This window comes from Marmota marmota, unplaced genomic scaffold (assembly GCF_001458135.2).
Source record: "Marmota marmota marmota unplaced genomic scaffold, marMar, whole genome shotgun sequence".
NCBI lineage: Eukaryota > Metazoa > Chordata > Mammalia > Rodentia > Sciuridae > Marmota > Marmota marmota.
Window position 1 is genome coordinate 7,560,190 of NW_025999944.1, and position 20,063 is coordinate 7,580,252.

Here is a 20,063-nt window from a genome sequence, read left to right on the forward strand (position 1 = left end):
CCAAAAAAAAAAAAAAAACAGTGATGAGAAGACCTGAGATAGACAAATGTCCTCTTGAGTGACCCATATAGCAGGACTATGACCAAGGCAGCACAGGAAACTCACAGATGCCACATGTAAAGGCACTTGGGGAAGTTGAGCAACATTTACAGAAGGAGCTACTGAGAGGAGAAAAGTGCCATACAAATGGCTGGGACAGAGATATCAGCAACTCTCCAGGCAGAGGAAGGGTGGCAGACAATCAGGGTTTGGGGATGGGGTGGAAGTGGGACTTTACCCTGTGGCTAGTGTCACTCATGATATATTCTTCACGAACTATAGTCTCTGAGAGGTTGATTGGGGGTGGGGGCGGTGTCCACAATCAGAAAGTTGAGGCCTCCTGCATCTTATAACGCCTTTTACAGATGCACAGCGTCCATTACCACATCAGGACATGCAGAAACACACTGAGTTTATTTTCCTCCAATTTACTGAACCACAGATTCCTCCCCAGCCTTTTAATTTTCACCTCAGAATATTTACTACTATTCTGGGTAATGAGTATTCTACAGAACCTGCCTTAAGAAAGCCTGCAGTAAATGAAAAACCTCAGAGATTTCAACACCAACTCCAGACTCGGGAGCCAACTGTACAGATTCAAAGCTGGGCTCTGCTACTTACTAGCTGTTAAGACTTTTTTTTTTTTTTTTGGGTACCAGGGATTGAATTCAGGGACACTTAACCACTGAGCCACAACAAAAGTTGCTGAGGGCCTTGCTAAACTGCTGAGACAGTCTTCGAACTTGCAATCCTCCTGTCTCAGACTCCCAAACCACTGGGATTATAGGCATGCAGCACAACACCCAGCTTAGTTTGTGAGACTTTGAACAAGTTATTTAATCTCTTTGTGCCTCAGTTTCCTCCTGTGGCATCAGTACAAGCACCTAACTCATGCTCTTGAGAGAACAAAATGACTCTATAAATATAAAACACTCAGATCTGTGCCTATCAAAATAATAAAACTGAATGTTTGCAAACATTATCATTGCTATGAGTACCGTTAGTGCTTAATACACATCAGATACAATATGTGTGTGCTTGATGTTTTAAATGAATGGATTATTAGAAAGAGTTAACAAGGCCCACCAAAATGTATGGCCTTTTTATCTCAGTTTGAATACACAGACTGGTAAAGACAGTTCAGCATAGACATGTAATTAGGAAAGTCAGAAGCAACTACTATTATAGAGGCCACATTTAAACAATTTTCAAGTTATAATTTATTCTCATAGCCCTGTGATAATTTTCATTTTCTCTCACCAAATCCCTTTCCCCTGACTATAGAAAATGGGTGCTAAATTTGGAAGACTTTCAAGAAAATGCTAAAAACAAATTGAAGATTACAGAAAATAAGGAATATAGGCCGGTATCTTGTGATTCCAATATCAAATATTAGAGAATAAAAAAACCACTGACTTTGCACCTATCTTACTTTTCTTTTCTTTTTTTTTAAAAATATTTTATTTATTTATTTTTTTTAGTTTTCGGTGGACACAACATCTTTGTTTGTATGTGGTGCTGAGGATTGAACCTGGGCGGCACGCATGCCAGGCGAGCACACTACCGCTTGAGCCACATCCCCAGCCCCTTACTTTTAATTCTTAAAAAAAAAAATAACTGGTTTTTTTTTGGTAAAATGTTATTTGCTTAAATATTTTCATTCATTTACACACACACACACACACACGTTTTAAACTAAGATATATATCAAAACAGACATACTTGGGAGTTACTGCATAATAGGCACAGTTTCTATTTAAGATGATGAAAAGTCCTAGAGATACAGAGTGAGGATAGTGGTCCAGCATTATAAATGCACTTAATGTCACTAAGTTATCTCTACTAAAGTAGAGAAGTGCTTCTGACCTTGCACTTCTATTTTTTGTTTATTTGTTTTTGTTTTGGTGCTGGGGATTGAACCCCAGACCTTGTGCATGCCAGGCAAGCGCCCTACCATTGAGCCACACCCTCAGCCCTAAGTTATCATTTTGAAATGGTTGAAATGGTGATTTTTGTGCTAAAATAGTAAATGTTATATATATAACATAGAATTTAAAGCAATTTTAAAACACATAGTAGGGTTAGGGATGTGGCCCAGTGGTAGAGCACTTGCCTAGCATGCATGAGGCTCTGGGGTTGAACCCCAGCATCCACTCCCCTGGCCAAAAAAGAAAAAAAAAATCACAGCAATTTTATTTTAGTTTGTTTTTTTTAACCTCTTATGGTCCTCCCCCACCTTAATTTTTTTCTTTCATTCTTTTTTTTTGGTACTGGAGATTGAATCTAGGGTGCTGAACCACTAAGCCACATCCTCAGCCCTTTTTATATTTTTTGAGACAGGGTCTTGCTAAGTTGCTTAGGCTTTGCTAAATTTCTGAGATTGGTCCTGAACTTGCCATCATCCTGCCTCAGCCTCCCAAATTGCTGGGATTATAGGCGTGCACTACCACCTCAACAATTTTAAAATGTTTAAAAACAGGTATCATTGGCAAAAACTAATTTTCTCAAAAATGATCAAATGACATAGTATGTGTAACTTGTTAAAAATGCTTTCTAGGTCATGCACTATGATTTATTTTTCCTGCCTACAGTTGACCTGGGCACAGTGGTGAACACCTATAATCCCAGCAACTGGGGAAGCTGAAGCAGGAGAATTACCATGTTTGAGGCCACTGCAGACAAGTTAGTGAGACCACATGTCAAAATAAAATAAAAAGAAGGGCTGGGGATGAAGCTCAGAGATTTGAATCCATTCCCCAGTACCAGAAAAAACAACAACAGAAAAAAAACATGAGGGGTTGGGATTGTGGCTCAGCAGTAGAGCGCTTGCCTGGCACATGCAAGGCTCTGGGTTCAATTCTCAGCACACATAAAAATAAAATAAAGATATTGTGTCCAACTACAACAACAAAAAAATGATATTTATTAAAGAACAGACATATGAGTTGAAAAAAATTAATTAGAGGAACAGGTATTCAAACACACATCATACAAAGAGACAGTGAGGTGGTAAAGCTAACTACTCTCTAAAAATAATATTAGAGATTTTATTTCAGAACCTTTTATGAATTTTGGCTTCCTGTTTATACCATGTTGATCAACAGTACATATGGTTTTATGTTTATTTTTGTTCTGAAGTACTGGGGAGTGAACCCAGAGCCTCATGCATGCGACGCAAGCATTCTACCACTAAGCTATACCCTCAAGCCCTGTATTCATTTTTTTCCCCCTGGACCTAATGAACAAGGCCACTGTTCATTACGATTTTTATTTTTTCTCGTTAGAGATACATGACTATATTTAAACATATCATTTATACATGGAGTATAACATTTCTAGTTAGGATTCCATTCCCCCTTTCTCTCTCTCTCTCTCTCATTTTTTTTTTTTTTTTTTTTTTAGTATGCATGAAGCCCTGGGTTCAATGCTCAGCAACAACAAAAAATTCAGGAGTTCTAGCCAATGCAGTATTCAGGGGGAAATTATAGTTTTAAATTACCTAAGAACCTACCTCAGACATTTATGACAAAAGTGTCAAGGTAAATTAGTAAGGATACTCAAGTTGGAAGTACATTAGACCAGAACACAAACTGCTAACATTTGGTCAAATTCATGAGAGCAGTCCAATCTTGTCAAAATTTGCAAAAGGTGTTTATTCAGTCCATATTCCGTGGTCAATGACAGTTGAGTTACTGATCTCACAGCCCCTTCCTATCTGAGGCTGGACTCTGAGATAGAGTTTCCAAATTCCTGGATGACCTTAGTACTTTTCTTTTTTCGGGGGAGAGGGAGTACCGGGGATTGAACTCAGGGACTCAAGGGCACTCAACCACTGAGCCACGTCCCCAGCCCTATTTTATATTTTATTTAGAGACAGGGTCTCACCAAGTTGCTTAGCACCTTGCTGATGCTGAGGCTGGCTTTGAACCCGTGATCTTCCAGAGCCTCTGGGATTACAGGCATATGCCACTATGCCTGGCTAGTGCTCTTCTTTCTTGTTCAGCATGAGTTTGCCTAAGTCAAAGTCTGGACCTCATCCTGGAAAAAGGTCTGCTTCTTATATCAAGGTACACTACAACCCTAACTCTTGCACTCTCCTTTGTACTTGTAAAAAACATTGTGACTTAAAATTACAATGACCAAAGTAAGACATATTGGCATGTACCTGTACTTAGCAATTGGGAGCTGAAACAAGAGGATCTTTTTTTTTTTAATATTTTATTTTTTAATTGTAGTTGGACACAATATCTTTATTTTTATGTGGTGCTGAGGATCAAACCCAGGGCCTCACATATGCTAGGCTGCGCTCTACCACTGAGCCACAACCCCAGCCCACAAGAGGATCTTTTGAGGCCAGGATTTTGAGACCAGTCTGGACAACATGATGAGACCTTATTGTTGTTCTAAAATTAGAGTGGTCTAAGCACACATGGGACATTCACAAGTTTTTGTTTCTTGAATTTCTTCTAGAATATCTTTTTCTTCTGTGCTAACTCCCCTTCTGCTTTAGGAACAATCTGGTATTTCTCAGTGTGGATCCCTGTGTGGCTTCGGAAGCCCATATACAGGTTAATCCTACTAAGAGCTGTTAAGTGCAGAGGCTTTGCTCAATGACCAGAGAAAGTACATCTAACCCCTTACATTCAACATTACTCTCTGTATTATGAAGCATGTGCACCAAAGATTGGCTTTGGGGGCCATCAACCCTACGTCCAGCCCCATTATGTGTCCTGGAAACACTTATAAACTCCACCATTGTAAGGATAGAATGGAACATATTGTTTTTTTACAGTGACACTGTTCAGCCAGGCACCTGCCTATAATCTCTGCAACTAAAGGCAGGAAGATCACAAGTTCAATGCAGCCTCAGAAACACAGTGAGACCCTATCTCAAAATAAAAATAAGGCCTGCGATAAAGTTCAGGGGTAAAGTGCTCCTAGGTTCAATCCAAAGAATCACCAAAAAAAAAAAAAAAGAGTAAATAAAGCGACAGTGTTCAGATACTTGGCAGTCTCTATAATATGTATATCCTTAATAGCCTGAGCAGTCACAGGTGTTTTTAAAGTAAACACAAAGATTTTAACCTATTTGCATGATTTTGTGGGGTTTTCTGGATCAAGTGAATAGCAATCCATTTTCATAGATCATCTCAGACTGCTTTGAGGGGAATAAATTCTCATATATGACATCCAAAGTACAAGTAACAATAGGTCTTTATCAAAACTTAAAAAATTTCATTTCAAAGGGTACTGTGAAGAAAGTAAAAAGGCAATCCATATAATAAGAGAAAATATTTCCAAATTATACATCTGATAAGAGATCTGTACTAAAATACATAAAGAACTCTACAGCTCAATAACAAAACAATATGAAATTGGGCAAAGAAACTAAACTGATACCTCTCCAAGAAGATACACAAATGGCCAATGGATATATGAAAAAAATACTAGACATCATTAGTCATCAGAGAAATGCAAATCATGAATGGAGATATCACTTCACACATTGTGAACTATCTGTTGGTACAGCGAATTGTGGTAGTGCTGGCATATCTTTGCTGATGGTGTCACCGGTGATACAATATTTCCAAAGGAGCCGTCAATTGGCTTGGTGTCGTGGCATTTCTGTATCCTCCTCCCTTCTGCTAGTGATGGTCTAAAATTTGGGGGCCAACAGAGGTGAGGCAAAGAAGCTCACCCCCCCACTGGCACCAAGGCCAAATTTGGGGGCCAACAGAGGTGAGGCAAAAGAACCTCACCCCCCCACTGGTGCATAGGCCTATCCACAAGTATGGCTGTATGCTGGTCCAGTAGTCAGTGACGGGTATGATCCAACTGCAGTGGTACCAACCTAAGACAGGAGGCTGACGCCTAGAAGTCAGCTCATCCGATGACGGGTAAGGACCATATGTTGTATTGGACAACCTAACAGGCACGGTCCCTAAGCCACATTGCTTGTTGTTTAATTAAACAGAAGGGGGGAGATGCTGAGAGCCATAGCCAAGTAGGAATGACGCATGGCATTTTTGGTTGAAAGGTGACACCAGCAAGCCATTGAGATGATAATGATTATGTTAAGATGTGCATTCAACTGGAGATTAGACCCCTGCTGTCTGCCTAGGCCTGCTACTTTGGAGCTCTTGCGGGACTCCTGAAGAGTTCCCATTGGTTGGGGAAGTGCGGTAGGAGGGAATTCCGGAGGAGGGATTTCCTGTTGGATTAGTGTGTCCTGAGAGAACGGGCGTGCGTGGTTCATGGGAGAATTCCCGGGGAGCGTGTGTGGAGTGGCATTGGCGGGAGTTTTGGAAATAAAGTTTGTTTCTGCTTGAGTGGCTCGTGATTTTGTGCCCAGACAGACTGCGGCACAGGACAGTTAGAATTAAAAATAGACAACAAGTATTGGCAAGGATGTGGACAAACAGGGACCATCCTATACAGCTGGTGGGGATATAAAATGGTCTATCGGCTCTGGTAAACAATCTTCCAGCCCTAAATGGTTAAACAGAGCACATGACCTGACAATTCCACTTCAAGATATCTATACAAGAAAAATGACAGCATATGTTCAAACAAAAATTTGTACATGAATCATTATTCATAATAGCCAAAAGGCAAAAACCCAAATGACTATCAACTAACAAATGGAAAAACAATTTACAAAATATATATTGATACAGTGAAATGTTATTCAGCCGCTAAAAGGAAAAATACTGATAAATGCTACAGCATGGGTGGACCGCGAAAACATTATGCTGCCAGGTATGGTCACTGTAATCCCAGCAGGCTGGGAGGCTGAGGCAGGAGGATTGTGAGTTTAAAGCCAGCCTTAGCAACTCAGTAAGGCCCTGAACAACTTAGTAAGACCCTGTCACAAAATAAAAAGGGCTGGGGATGTGGCTCAGTGGTTGAGAGCCCTTGGGTTCAATCCTCAGTACCAAGAAACAAACAAACAAAAAAGAAGCCAAGGGGAAGCTGGGGTTGTGGCTCTGCAGTGGAGCGCTCCTCTAGCACATATGAAGCGCTGAGTTTGCTCCCTAACACCACATAAAAATAAATAAAATAAAGGTATTGTGTCCAACTACAACTAAAAAAAAATTAAAAAAGAAGCCATTTCACATGGATTCCATTCATATGAAATGTTTGGAGCCAGTGGGATAGACAGACAATAAATTCGTATTGCCTAGGTCTGAGGGATGATGGAGGAATGGGAAGTAAAAGCTAAGGACTGTGGGGATTCTTTGTGGGGTGAAGGAAATGTTCTGAAACTGATGGTAGTGAGCCAGGTGTGGTCTACCTGTAATCCCAACTATTCAGGAGGTCGAGGTTGGAGAACAGAAAATTCAAGGCCAGCATGGGTTACAGGGTCATAGCAAGACCCTGTCTCAAAATAAAATTGAAAAAAAAAAAAAAGGATGCGGACATAGTACAGTGATAGTGTTTACTTAGCATGCATAATTCCTGAGTTCAATCCCTACCCAGCACCTTAAAAAAGAAAAACTGTAGTGATGAATGTACAGTGCTGTTTTATACAAGACATCAAACCATACCCTATAAATGAGTGGATTGCACAGTGTGCGAATTATATCTCAATAAAGTTGTTTAAAAAGATCACACAGGGACTGAAGGTGTAGCTCCCTGGTAGAAAGCTTGCCTAGCATGTGAGAGGCCCTGGGTTTGATCCCTAGCACTGCAAATAAATCAATAAAATCACACACTTTTGTCCATATATTTATATATTATTTTATTTACATATATGTGTATTTGTAGACTTATTATCTTACAGTTTCTGTGGGTCAGGAATTTGAATTTGGTCAGCTGAGTGCCTTGGTTCAGGGGCTCCTGAAGTGTGGCAAGATTTCAAGTCTCAAGGCTTAAATGGAGTAGGATATGCTTCCAAGCTCACTTGGGCCACTCCACAGAACTGCCCATAGCATAGTAGCAGACTGCCCCGAGGGCGAGTGTCCATGAGACAGAGTGAGCACCCAAGCAGAAAACAAACTCTCTATAATCTATTCTCAGAAGTGACATCCCCTCAGTCAGGAACGGTGGTGCACACCTGTAATCCCAGCTGCTTGAAAGGCTGAGACAGGAGGATCATAAGTTCGTGGCTGCCTTTAGCAGTTCAGCAAGATCCTGCCTCAAGGGGCTGGGGATATGGCTCAAGCGGTAGCGCGCTTGCCTGGCATGCGTGTGGCCCGGGTTCGATCCTCAGCACCACATAAAACAAAGATGTTGTGTCTGCTGAAAACGAAAAATAAATAAATNAACCAAGATCTTTTACCAAACTCTACCTCATGTTCTTTTGAATTCTCTCTGCAACCAGGCTCTAACTTTTGGGCTTCCATTTTCATTACTGCATTGTTCAGAACTACATTGTTTTAGCAAGAATTCTACTACATTGGATTAGCCAGAATCCCCACCCTTCCTATCTGATCACTGTGCTATCTGACCCGCCCAGGGCCAGCCTGCAGTAAGAATCCTATTAGGTTTATTGAGCCAGAATCTCCCAAACCCCTGATGTTTTCCATCCACTGACACTCACACTACTCCTTGGCTATAAATTCCCACTTTTCCTTGTTGTATTTGGAGTTGAATCCAATCTTTCTCCTGTACTGAAAAACCCTTCTGCCACAAGGTTCCTGCACAAAATCGGCCTTAACTTTTTTTGTGTGTGTGTGTGGGGGGGTGTGTGTTCCTAGGAGTGGAATCCGGGAGCACTCTACACTGAGCTACAGGTCACCCACCTCTCGCCTTTTTTAAAATTTTGAGACAGGGTCTTACTAAATTGCCGAGGCTTGCCTTAAGCTTGAATACTTGCAATCCTCCTGCCTCAGCCTCCCAAGTCGCTGGGATCACAGGCAAGTACCACCATGCCTGGCTGCTTTGACATTCTTCAACAAGTATCATGATTTTTTCTTTTTCTTTTTTTTTTTTTAAGAGAGAGAGAGAGAGAGAGAATTTTTTAATATTTATTTTTTAGTTTTCGGCGGACACAACATCTTTGTTTGTATGTGGTGCTGAGGATCAAACCCAGGCCGCACGCATGCCAGGCGAGCGCGCTACCGCTTGAGCCACATCCCCAGCCCATGATTTTTTCTTTACAGAAACCACAATTAGATATGTTACAGTAAAACTTCTGAAAACCAAAGATGGTAATAAGCAATTTAAAAGACAGCAGCAACACTGGTAATTATTTGTCAACAGAAACAACGTAAACCAGAAGATAATGAAATATCTTCAAAGTGTTGAAAAAAAATCTGCCAAATCCAGAATTCTAATTTAAAGACAAAATAAAAAACATTTTTAGATAAAATTTGAGAGAATTTGTCATCAGCAGATTCCACACTAAATGACATTCAACAGGGAGTTTCTTCAGACAAAAAGAAACTCATTCCAGATACAATCCTAACATGGACAGAAAGGAATACAGAATACAAAAAACCTTTAAGGAGACTGAGGTAAAGAAAACTTCTTTTTGTTTTGAAAGGGCCAGGAGGCCTGAGGGGAGACATACAAAGACTCTGGAATCAGAAATCAAAATGACTCTAGATCTTTTAACAGCAAATCTTAAAGTGAAAACATGGGAAAGCGATGCCTTCACAATTCTAAAGGAAAAGAACTTCCAACCTAGAACTTTACACCGGATCTCCCTAAGGTGATCCAAAGACATTCACACACATGTAAGGTCTCAAAATCATTTCCTCCTATGCACTCTTCTTCAGGAAAATACTAAAGGTTATGCTGTACACTGAGGCAAGGGACAACGATGGAAGCAGGAGGAATGGAACCTGAGGGGGAAGAGGGAGTTCCAAGACAGGGGTGCCTAGCCAGCTGGAGAGCAACCAGTCAAACTGTAGCCCATCAGGATTTGCCAGACATTCTAAGATGGTACTGAGTTCTGGGAGGACGGGCCATTAAATGAATTACTGAGAACTTAATAACAACATATGAACTTCAACCTCATTTGTTAAATTTTAGTTGACTCAGGATGGTACACAAACCATGCTGAGGTGTTGAAAGGAAAAGCTACCATGTTTCTAAAGACCCGGCCCTTCTGACCTCCAGAAAATAACTGGCCTTTTTTGGTTTCCAGGAGTCCATAAGAACACAAAGGCTCAGAGGACAAAGGTAGCCATACCAGTTGCAGGGGGTCCCAAGAACCACAGTCATGCTCTGGGGTGGAGTGCCTGGACACTGCAGTCACAGTAAGAACCACGACCACATATACCCCATATCCCATGATATAATGGGGTGATACCTGACACAGGATTTCTGATAATCTCAGAGAACAGGGGCTCAAATCTAGATCTAATTTGATTTAGACCACCCAAGAAATATGATTCCTCAAAGCACAGTAGATGTCTGTTCAGATGCCCATCTTGGTAGGACTGAGGGACAAGAACATATCCATTCAGTTCTCTTAATCCATTCTACAATTAAAATTGCAAATGGAACAGTGGCTAATCTATATTATGACGGCTATTACTGAACCTTTCAGAAAATCATCAGCATGTTAAAGGATGATCCCATCATTTACTCACATGACATCCAGCACAGAATCGTTTCGAATGACCTTGTGGGAGACATCAGCTAGCAGGAAGAGACCTCCATCTGTCCTGCGGATGCTGGCTGCATAGCCAGGCCAGATCTGCAATCTGGAGAGAGAGGTGGCCTTTACCCTAGAGTCCCAAAGGAAAACAGCCATTTCCATACCCACAAGTGAAATAATATTTTGAGCTGATATTGCCCTTTCCTGATAACAATGAGGAAGCCCCAGGAAACAAACTAAATTAAATTGACATTACTGAAAGTTTACTAAAAATCCAAGCTAAAAAAAAAAAAAATGTTTAACTAATTGTATTCATTACCATAAAATTGTTGAATTTTTGTCCTTAGTATGATAGTCACAATGAAAATTTCCTTTCCAGTACATTCAAAAGTAAAAAAATAAGGTGGAAAACCACCAACCTGTGTTGCTGCAATACCATAGCACTTGTAGGGTCATAGAAGTTTCTTCCCACGAGCTTCATATCTAAAAGTTTCATTACCCTGAAATAAAGAGCAGGAATGAGCTTTCTCTATATATACATTTTTTTCTTTTTTTGCAGTGCTAGGGATGACCCAGGGCCTTACACCTACTAGGCAAGTACTCTAACACTGAGCTACATTCCCCAGACCTACAATGGGTTTCCTAATAGAAAAATAACAAAATTAAGCTCCATTTCTCTTAGCTATGATTTCTTTTTGAAACCTAAAGGTTCAGAAATGTTTTTATTCTTTGTACAATCCAAATTTTCTGTTAAGACCAGTCTTGCTAAAAGAAAAATAAAGATTATCAAAGCATTTATCTTGGAGTATGTGCAAGTGACCGCAGTCTTTCCTCCTTACTAGCTAGCCAAATACTGAGTTATCCGCCAGGCTCAATTTACATTACTTGTCACCATTAGCTAAAGAGAATACCAATTTCTAAGTGTGTGAATAACAAATATGGCAAATAGAATTAGGTCTATATAAGTTCTATTTCATTAAATAAGAGGCAGTTTGGGAATAAAAGCTATTAAGAAAATTAGGGAATCTCAAAAGAAATTAAACAATTATGAGCTGTCTGTAATCCTGAAATTCAGGAACTGGAAAAATTTTCTCAACAAATATTTCCAATTATCCCCAAACCCAATTTAATTTACCCAAACTTGGCCTATCACTTGTGAGATAATCGTTAAGTTAGCATCAAGATAATCCATTTACTTATTAAATGCTCAGCAATCCTTTTTGGATTATTATATATTGTAAAGAACAAATTTATTTATTAAACATTTAATAACTTAATTATTTATTTAAACCATCTATACACATACACATTGCATATAATGTTATAAGCTTCTTGAAGAGCACTACTGCAAATACAATTTATATAAATTAAAGCAAAGTAAGACTGCAGCTATTTTCTCACCGTCGGAAAACAACATTGTAGAAGGGAATGCACAAATCAGAACAGGGCTCCAGGATCTTTGTCAATTGAATCTTAATGCTGATCTCGGCATCATCAGTTTTCCTTTGACTTTTTAACTCAAGAACCTAACAAATAAATATATACACAAGTAAAAAGAAATGACAAAATTACCAAGGCCTAATCTAATCCAATAATACCAAAAATCGCAAAATGTTTCCCCCCTCACTTTGATGCTTACAAAAGCAAAGTCACAGCACGACAACCAGGATTTTAGAAATTATTTGGTAATATAAACCCAATAAAGTTTGAAGTTGAAATTTTAAGTCATTCTTTATCACTGAGATCAAAGATCTCTTATGTGAGAAGGTACTTCTTATAGAACTCAAACTGAAGAATTTTTATTTTGTTCTGCAGACATCTGCCTTCCATCTAAAAATAAAAAGGTTCAACTCTATGGTTTCCCACCACTCAAAACACCAGACACTCTTAGGTTTCACCCAAAGTACACGTCCTCTTTGGTCTCACTTGCTGAAGCTTAATAGGCAGATAGAGAATAGATCCATCAAAAGCAGTGACATTTCCAGTGACAGCTTGATGGTCTTTCAACATGCCAAACCTCATGCTTTTACACTCCACGTTGGGGCTGGAAAATAATAAAAAGGATTTCACTTCAATTTGGCTTATATAACAATATTTACTACAGCTGTGAAATAAGTAAAGGGGTTATCAGAGAAGCAGCGTTTGTAAGTGCTCCATCTAGTGGTCATGTTAAAAAATACGTAGATGTCTAATAAAACTACAATGGACTCAGGGACACCTGCTCATCACAGAAACATTGGGAAATATAGGAAAAGAAAATAAAAACAGGGCTGGGGCTGTAGCTCAGTGGCAGAGTGCTTGCTTAGCATGTGTGAGGCACTGGGTTTGATCCTCAGCACCACATAAAAATAAACAAATAAAACAAAGGCATTCTGTCCATCTACAATTACAAAAATAAAAAATAAAAATAAAAACAATCCATAATTCTAACCCCAAGGACATTTATCTTAACATGTCAGTGTGTATAGCCAGGGGACTTTAGATCATGGGATCAAAAACCTTTATAAGGGGCAAATTAGAAATATTTTAGGTTTTGTGGGGCAGATAGTCTTGCAACTCTACCATAAGACTCTGCCATAAACATATGTAAACTACTGTGTAACTATGTGCCAACAGAACTTCATTACAAAAACAGGCTATGGGCCACATTTGACCTTTGGACCAACTGTGGTTTACTAATTCCAGCTCTAGAATCCTCAGAGAAATATACTTTCTAAAAAGGTGCTTTTTAAAAAAACAGGATTTTACTCTGGCTATTTTTCACTTAGGGCTATTTCAATATTTTATTAATTTTCATTGTTACAAATATTAAACTTCAAAACGTATCAGCAGCTACTCTGTACAACGATTGTCCCATTATATTACAGTAATATACAACCTTACTTTACAATTCCAAAGTTTGAACAAACACAAGGTTAAAAAGGTCAAGGGTGTTCAAGTACATGAAGAAAGACTTTTAAAAAATCAAGTGGTAATCCAACATAGTTGTCCCTAAAATTAAACACTCCCATGCTAACATCACATTTCTTTGAAAAAAATTTTAAATACAGGTTGAATATAACTTTTTCTGAAAGGTTTGGGACCAAAAGTGTTTTGGATTGTGGAATATTTGCCCCAGTCTTAAAATGAAATTCATTTATGTTTGATATATACCATGCACATAGCATGAAGGTCATTTTATATAGTATTTTAAATAACTTCGGGCACTAAATGAAATGTCATGGTGTGGAATTTTCCACTGATGTTATGTCAGTGCTCAAAAGGTTTCAGATTCTGGAGCACTTCAGACCTGCATACACAGAGCTACCCTCTGAACACAATATTTAAGTTTCTCTTCCTAGATCCCCTTCATATACAATGGGGAAGCTGCAGGATGCCCACTTCACTGAATCTGCTCAGTATTCTCTCACTGACCTAGAAGCACCTTCACATTGCAGCTTCACAGGTCCATATCTACAATCACAAACCCTATATTCCATGTCTTCTCCATGGCCCATTCAATGCTGAGTGACCTCAGATCTACGGGAACTCAAAGGACCATTTCTGTTTCCTTAAGGTTTATCAAGTCATTCTCAGAGAAAGTCTCTACCCTCTCTGCAACACTGGTATCCTCCCCTTCCTTTCCCAGCAGGCCTGCTCCCTTTCCTGGCTCCTTCCCTGTTCCTGCTGGGCTTTCCTACCTCTCTTGAAGCCACCCTGCTGCCCATTGGAACTATTCCTTTCTCATTCTTATTACAAGCTTTTAAAGTGAGTGCTGATTCACTATTTCTCATGGCCTATGCTCTCCCTGGTTCTTTAAATCTTTTAGATATTTTCCTCTATAATTCAAACAGAGGAATTAGGAAATAACCAAGAACCCCCTTGTAAGTAAATCCAGCAACATTTTTTCCTGTGGCCAAAGTCAATCCATTCCTCCTCATTCAAATTAAGTCTTCGTAACTATTTCTTTTCTTTGGTCTTCATAACTGTTTCTTTTCTCTTCAATTCTTCCACTTCTACTATCAATTAGAAGCTGCCCTTCAAAAATTTAGACTCCCTAGTATAGCCACTTTGTGAAAAGGTAGGGGGGTTCCTCAAAAAACAAAAACAGAATTCCTATTTGATCTAGCAATCCCACTTATGAATATATATCCAAAGGAACTAAAACCAGTACAAATCACTCCTGTGTTTGTTTCATCATTATTCACAATAGCCAAGACACATCTATTAGTGCTTGAATGAATAAAGAAAATGTGCTGTGTATTACACACATACACTCACACACACACACAAATACTATATTATACTGTCTTTATAAAAGAAGAAATTCCATCATTGTGGCAACATGGATGAACCTACAAGACATTATGTCAAGTGAAATAAGCCAGGCACAGAAAGACAAACTCTCCACAATCTCACTTATATGTGGAACTTAAAAAGTCAAAGTCAAACTCAAACAGTGAGTGGAATAGTGGAAGGCAGTGGGGGAGAGGGAGAGGAGAAATGTTGGTCAAGGGCACAAAGCTCCAGTGAAATGAGAGGATAGTTTTAATGATCTACTGCACAGCAGTAGTTAATAATCACGTGTTATATATTTCAAAATTGCCAAGAGACCTTAAATGCTCCCATCACAAAACAAGTAGGTGATGTGATAGGTATATGAGCTTGATTTAATCTCATCAAAACACCATATTATATCTGACAAACAGTAACTGTCAATTTTTTAAAAATTAGACTTCTGTCTTCTCATTTTTTCCCACAGGCATTTCAAAGCAGTCATTCACTTTCACAATTCCTGCTAACAATTTCTAGTTAACAACTCCCCTAAGATCTTACAAGAAGAACACAAACTAATATAAATCTTATTTTTTTTTTAAAGAGAGAGTTTTTTTTTTTTTATATTTATTTTTCAGTTTTTGGCGGACATAACATCTTTGTTTGTATGTGGTGCTGAGGATCGAACCTGGGCCGCACGCATGCCAGGCGAGCGCGCTACCGCTTGAGCCACATCCCCAGCCCATAAATCTTATTTTTTAAAAAAGGATGATAAATCCTAAAGTTACTGACACATAATTGAAGTTCTTTTCCTTTATTTCCTCACCCTCAAATTTAATCAAATGTCGACTATGACAACACAGGCAGAGGAGGACCCAGGTTTTGTGGGCTACAGAGTGCATTTAAGACAAGGAGTACCAAATTAATCAAAATAACTTGGAAGGGCCACATTCAAGTAAAAGGCCCTTAAGCTTTAAGTAACTTAAGCTTTATTCATTTCACATCAAATCCAATTCTAGCTTCATACAGAAACCTGTATTTCTTCAGTTAAAATCTGAATTGGTAAAATGGTTTAAAAACATAAAACACAAAAATATTAACCTTAAAATTTCCTGCCAGGATCTGACTACAGACATCACTGCACGGGGAGGACCATCAAGAATCATCATAGTACTGTTACATCATGTGCATGTGTGAATGTAGAACAGTGAATCCCAAAATCATGTACAATTATACCACACCAATAAAAATATGAAAAAAAGAATTATAAAGAAAAACATTCAGTTATTCCAGGGAAACCACATCATTCCTGCCCTCTAGGAAGTGAGTGACAGAGAGAATAAATGCTGTAAATACCTGAAAGCCACATGATATTGATAAACTGCTTCATTATGACACTGTATTTTGATGAGGTTCAGTCCCAAAGATTGAGGTGTTCCTTTTGATCCTTGTTTCACAAAAAGCTCTCTGGGGGAAGGAAAAAAAAAAAAAAGGAATGCAGCCAGAGCATGTAGTTCTTGTTACTCAGGGTCTGAGGCAGGTGACTTGCTTTCACTCAGAAGTTTGAGATGAGACTAGAGCAACATGAAAAAAAATAGTAGACACATATATACCAACAAACAAACAACCCACACCAACAACAAAAAGGTTGTGGAAGTAATTTTTTTCACCCTTCACTTAACATAAGCCAAGAACCAAGATGTATAAATGCAAGCTTTGAAGACTTGAAATCCTTAGCAGCATCTAGTTAGATAGGCAGGGCCACGCTACCTGTCCCAACCATAGTACTGGAACGAATGAGGCCAGCTAGCCAAGAACAAAGACCTGGTTCTGTAGAAGGTTAGGCAGTGCTGGAATATTTCTCCTAAGTTATTTCCTTGTCTTAACATAAAAAAAGACCTTGGAAATGGTAGGAAAATGACAGGCCATGAGTCCCCTCTCTGGTACATACCACTATATATATTCACTGTGAAACCCACTGCACTTCCTCAGGAATTGTCCCACCTCTTTGTCAATCTCCCTAATGGCAAAAAAATTAAAAATAAAAAATAAAACACACTGTCTCCAAAGGAGGGCTTTGAACAGAACAGAATGGTGTTCCAGCCCAAAGGCAAAGATCAGAAGGCACCCCTCAGAAAGCCCTCTGCCACCAAGGCAGTGCTCTGGACTTACTTTTCCTTGTGTTCGATGGTCAGGACAGGAGGGCAGTCTGAAGAATGCAATGAGGACTGGGGCAAAGGTGGGGGTGGTGACAGCCGTGGGGGATCTCGAGTGGCCAGGCTAAACACACTGGGAGACTTGTCGACTCCTCTGCCTATACCACCAGCTGCTCTTCCCAATGGTAATAAAGAGGAATCCAAACTCCCTCTTCCAAGCACTCTGAAATGGTGAAAAGGGAGGCAAATTAGAACTTTCCTAGTCATGTTTATATCTGCGCTTCATCTAGATCACTCTGTGAGTCTACATTCTCTTCCCAGAGGACTCAGCCAAAGAGGCCCAGGCACAGCCTCAGCTTCTCTCAACATCGTGATGTCATGATTTGCTCACCAACAGCCATCTTCCAGAGCAGGAGAGAGCATGCGATTCACCCAGATAAAGGAACCTCTCCAACCAAGGCGCTTCTTGAGAGGTAAATGAAGCTGTGGACAACCCAGGGAGAACCACTTTTCATCATTGCCAGTGACTTCCTGGATTAGCAGCAGCTCCCTGATCCCAGAAAATGTCCATCTTGGCAACATTGATAACATGCCCCCTCCCAGTGCTTTTCTTTCACCCTGAACCTGATGGTTGCATGATAAGTGACTTTACCCACCGATTCCAACCAACGGAGGCCTCTGCCAGCTTGCTATCCCCAGCAGCCAGCACCAAAGGGTCAGGAAATGTGGGACGAGTTTCTTCTTTGTCCTTGCGTGCCATTTTAGCAGACAAGCCTCGACCCAAAATGCCTCTGCCTGAGTAGAAGAACCAAACTCAGCTGTGACTGTGAGTGAGTATGTTTCAAAGCACAGTTATTTTTCTTAGGATAAACTGTACAGATTTAGGCATCAAGCAATCATACATACAACTGAAGTTTCTCAAGTTAGTTTTTCACTTACCTAAAGGAGGCACTTCCTGTTTCAGAGGGGTCCGGGACATTGTCTCAAGGCCCATGCCTCGGAACATGGACACCAAACCCACAGACTCCTGGGAAAAGTTGATGAGTAAGTTATTTTAAGATGAAGTCTAAAACCCTAGAAACAATGGCTTTCTTGAAGCCTTAGTAAATAATAAAAATCAGCTTCTTCAAATTCTATAATGTTTTAAGACTAAGGGACAAAAATATTTTATAAAACTGGGCATGATGGTGCACACCTAAAGTCCCAGCAGCTCAGGAGGCTGAGACAGGAGGATTGAGAGTTCAAAGCCAGCCTCAGCAAATTAGCAAGGCCCTAAGCAATTCAGTGAGACCCTGTCTCTAAATAAGATACAAAAAGGACTGGGGATGTGGCTCAGTGGTTAAGTGCCCCTAATACTAAAAAAAAAAAAATTCAGGCTGGGGGTATACTCAGTGGTAGAGTGCCTGCCTAACACGTCCATGGTTCCATCCCCAGGACAAAAAAGACAAAAATGTTTTCAATACTAATAATCACAGCACATTAGAGTTTCAAGCATAAATTGTTAGTTAGAAGTTCACAATCTGACGGGGTGCTGTGGTACTTTCTGTAATCTCAGCTACCTGAGGGGCTGAGGCAGAAGAATCATAAATTACCAGCTTGGGCAACTTAGCAAGACCCTGTTTCAAATAAAAGAGAAAAGGACTGGGGATGTAGCTCAGTGAAAGAGTAACCCTGGGTTCAATCTCCAGTACTGGGGACAGAGGTAATTCCATGATTTTGATCTAAAGTAGAATAAAATGCAAAAGAAAAGAATTACCTTTTCCATTTTTCTAGTTTATTCTTTGTTTACCCAAGATAAGTGGGAATATGGGCTAATAAATTTTCAGAAAGAACAGATCACTTATGGGTATTAGAAATTTTCTTAATATTCTCCAACAAAACTGCTAGTATTTTCCTGTAGCAGTCTGAAAAGTTCACAGATTAGAGCTGTGACATGACTAAAAGCCACCCACAGACTTGAGCAATTCATCTGAATAAACACACAAGATTATTGTTGTTCACTTTTCTTCTAACAGAATATTAAACTGACACTGACAACTCTAAAAATTATCATAACTGCATTATTAAGTTCTTCCTGTACATGCTCTTTAGCTTTGACATATATTAATTATAGACAAATACTGTTCTTAAAATTACTCTATAATTAACAGATTAAGGATGCACACACCCATTCACACTGCAGTAGCAATAGTTGAAGATCCTCTCTTTCTTTAAGATTTGGACAAAGAACTTTTTAAAAGGAAAAATCTAACAACTGTTATCTCAGATGCAAGAGTTGCTGTCAATATCATAGAGCCCAACCAGGGTGAAAAATCTGAACACTCAGAAAGAAGTAACAGGGTGTGTATGTGTGTGTTTGTGTGTGTGTGTGTGTGTGTGTGGTTTTATTTATTTTCCCCTGCCCCCCCAGTACTGGGGATTGAACCCATGACAGGCAAGTAGTCTACCACTGGGCTACATTCATGACCCCTTTTGAGAAAGGGTCTTAAGTCACCCAGGCTGGCCTCAAACTTGCGAGCCTCCTGACTCAGCTTTCCAAACAGCTAGGGTTACAGCTATACTTGTTCAGCAACAAGTTGTACTTTTAAGCCTCCCAATTGTGGATGGATGAATGGATGGATAGATAGACTAAAGCTAGAGGACTGATCAAAGGCCCTTACCCAAGCCCATCCAATGTTTATTATGAGGTACTTTATAGACTCGTAACTCTTAAGATTTGAATTTTATACCCAGAAGATGCAACTATTTGTTGAAAACAAACAACCTCTTCATTTTGGTATGGACTTCCAAGTTCCAATGAACCCTGAAACCCACTCCTTCTCTGTTCACACAGCTAAGCTGTATGCCAATCCTGTGCAACCAGATGTAGTCTTACCCTTTGTGCTGACCGGCTCTGTGGGCTGGGTACCTCTGGCTTTCCAAACATATGGCCTCTGCCTGCAGGCCCTGCCCTACCCAGAGATGAGTCCAAAGGTCGAGGAGTTTGTGGCCAACGGCCTGGCATCCGTAGGCCCCTGAATGGTGGTCGGACCGGATCCATTGCAAGTCTGCAGTGGACTCAGATG

The 20,063-nt window shown here is 39.7% G+C and overlaps 1 protein-coding gene across 2 annotated transcripts in view; it reads right to left on the reverse strand.

The window, feature by feature from the left end:
- Nucleotides 1-20,063, reverse strand: part of Piwil2 (piwi like RNA-mediated gene silencing 2) — a 49,893-nt gene extending 29,830 nt beyond the window's left edge. For both annotated transcript variants that reach the window (XM_048801462.1, XM_015499510.2), the window contains exons 1-9: nucleotides 19,874-20,063; nucleotides 17,938-18,025; nucleotides 17,655-17,793; nucleotides 17,015-17,221; nucleotides 16,199-16,309; nucleotides 12,515-12,632; nucleotides 11,990-12,114; nucleotides 11,008-11,088; nucleotides 10,581-10,694 (exon numbers count right to left, since the gene is read on the reverse strand). In XM_048801462.1, coding sequence (XP_048657419.1) covers nucleotides 10,581-10,694; nucleotides 11,008-11,088; nucleotides 11,990-12,114; nucleotides 12,515-12,632; nucleotides 16,199-16,309; nucleotides 17,015-17,221; nucleotides 17,655-17,793; nucleotides 17,938-18,025; nucleotides 19,874-20,038 — 1,148 coding nt within the window. In that variant the 5' untranslated portion in view covers nucleotides 20,039-20,063. The remainder of the gene's footprint in view (nucleotides 1-10,580; nucleotides 10,695-11,007; nucleotides 11,089-11,989; nucleotides 12,115-12,514; nucleotides 12,633-16,198; nucleotides 16,310-17,014; nucleotides 17,222-17,654; nucleotides 17,794-17,937; nucleotides 18,026-19,873) is intronic.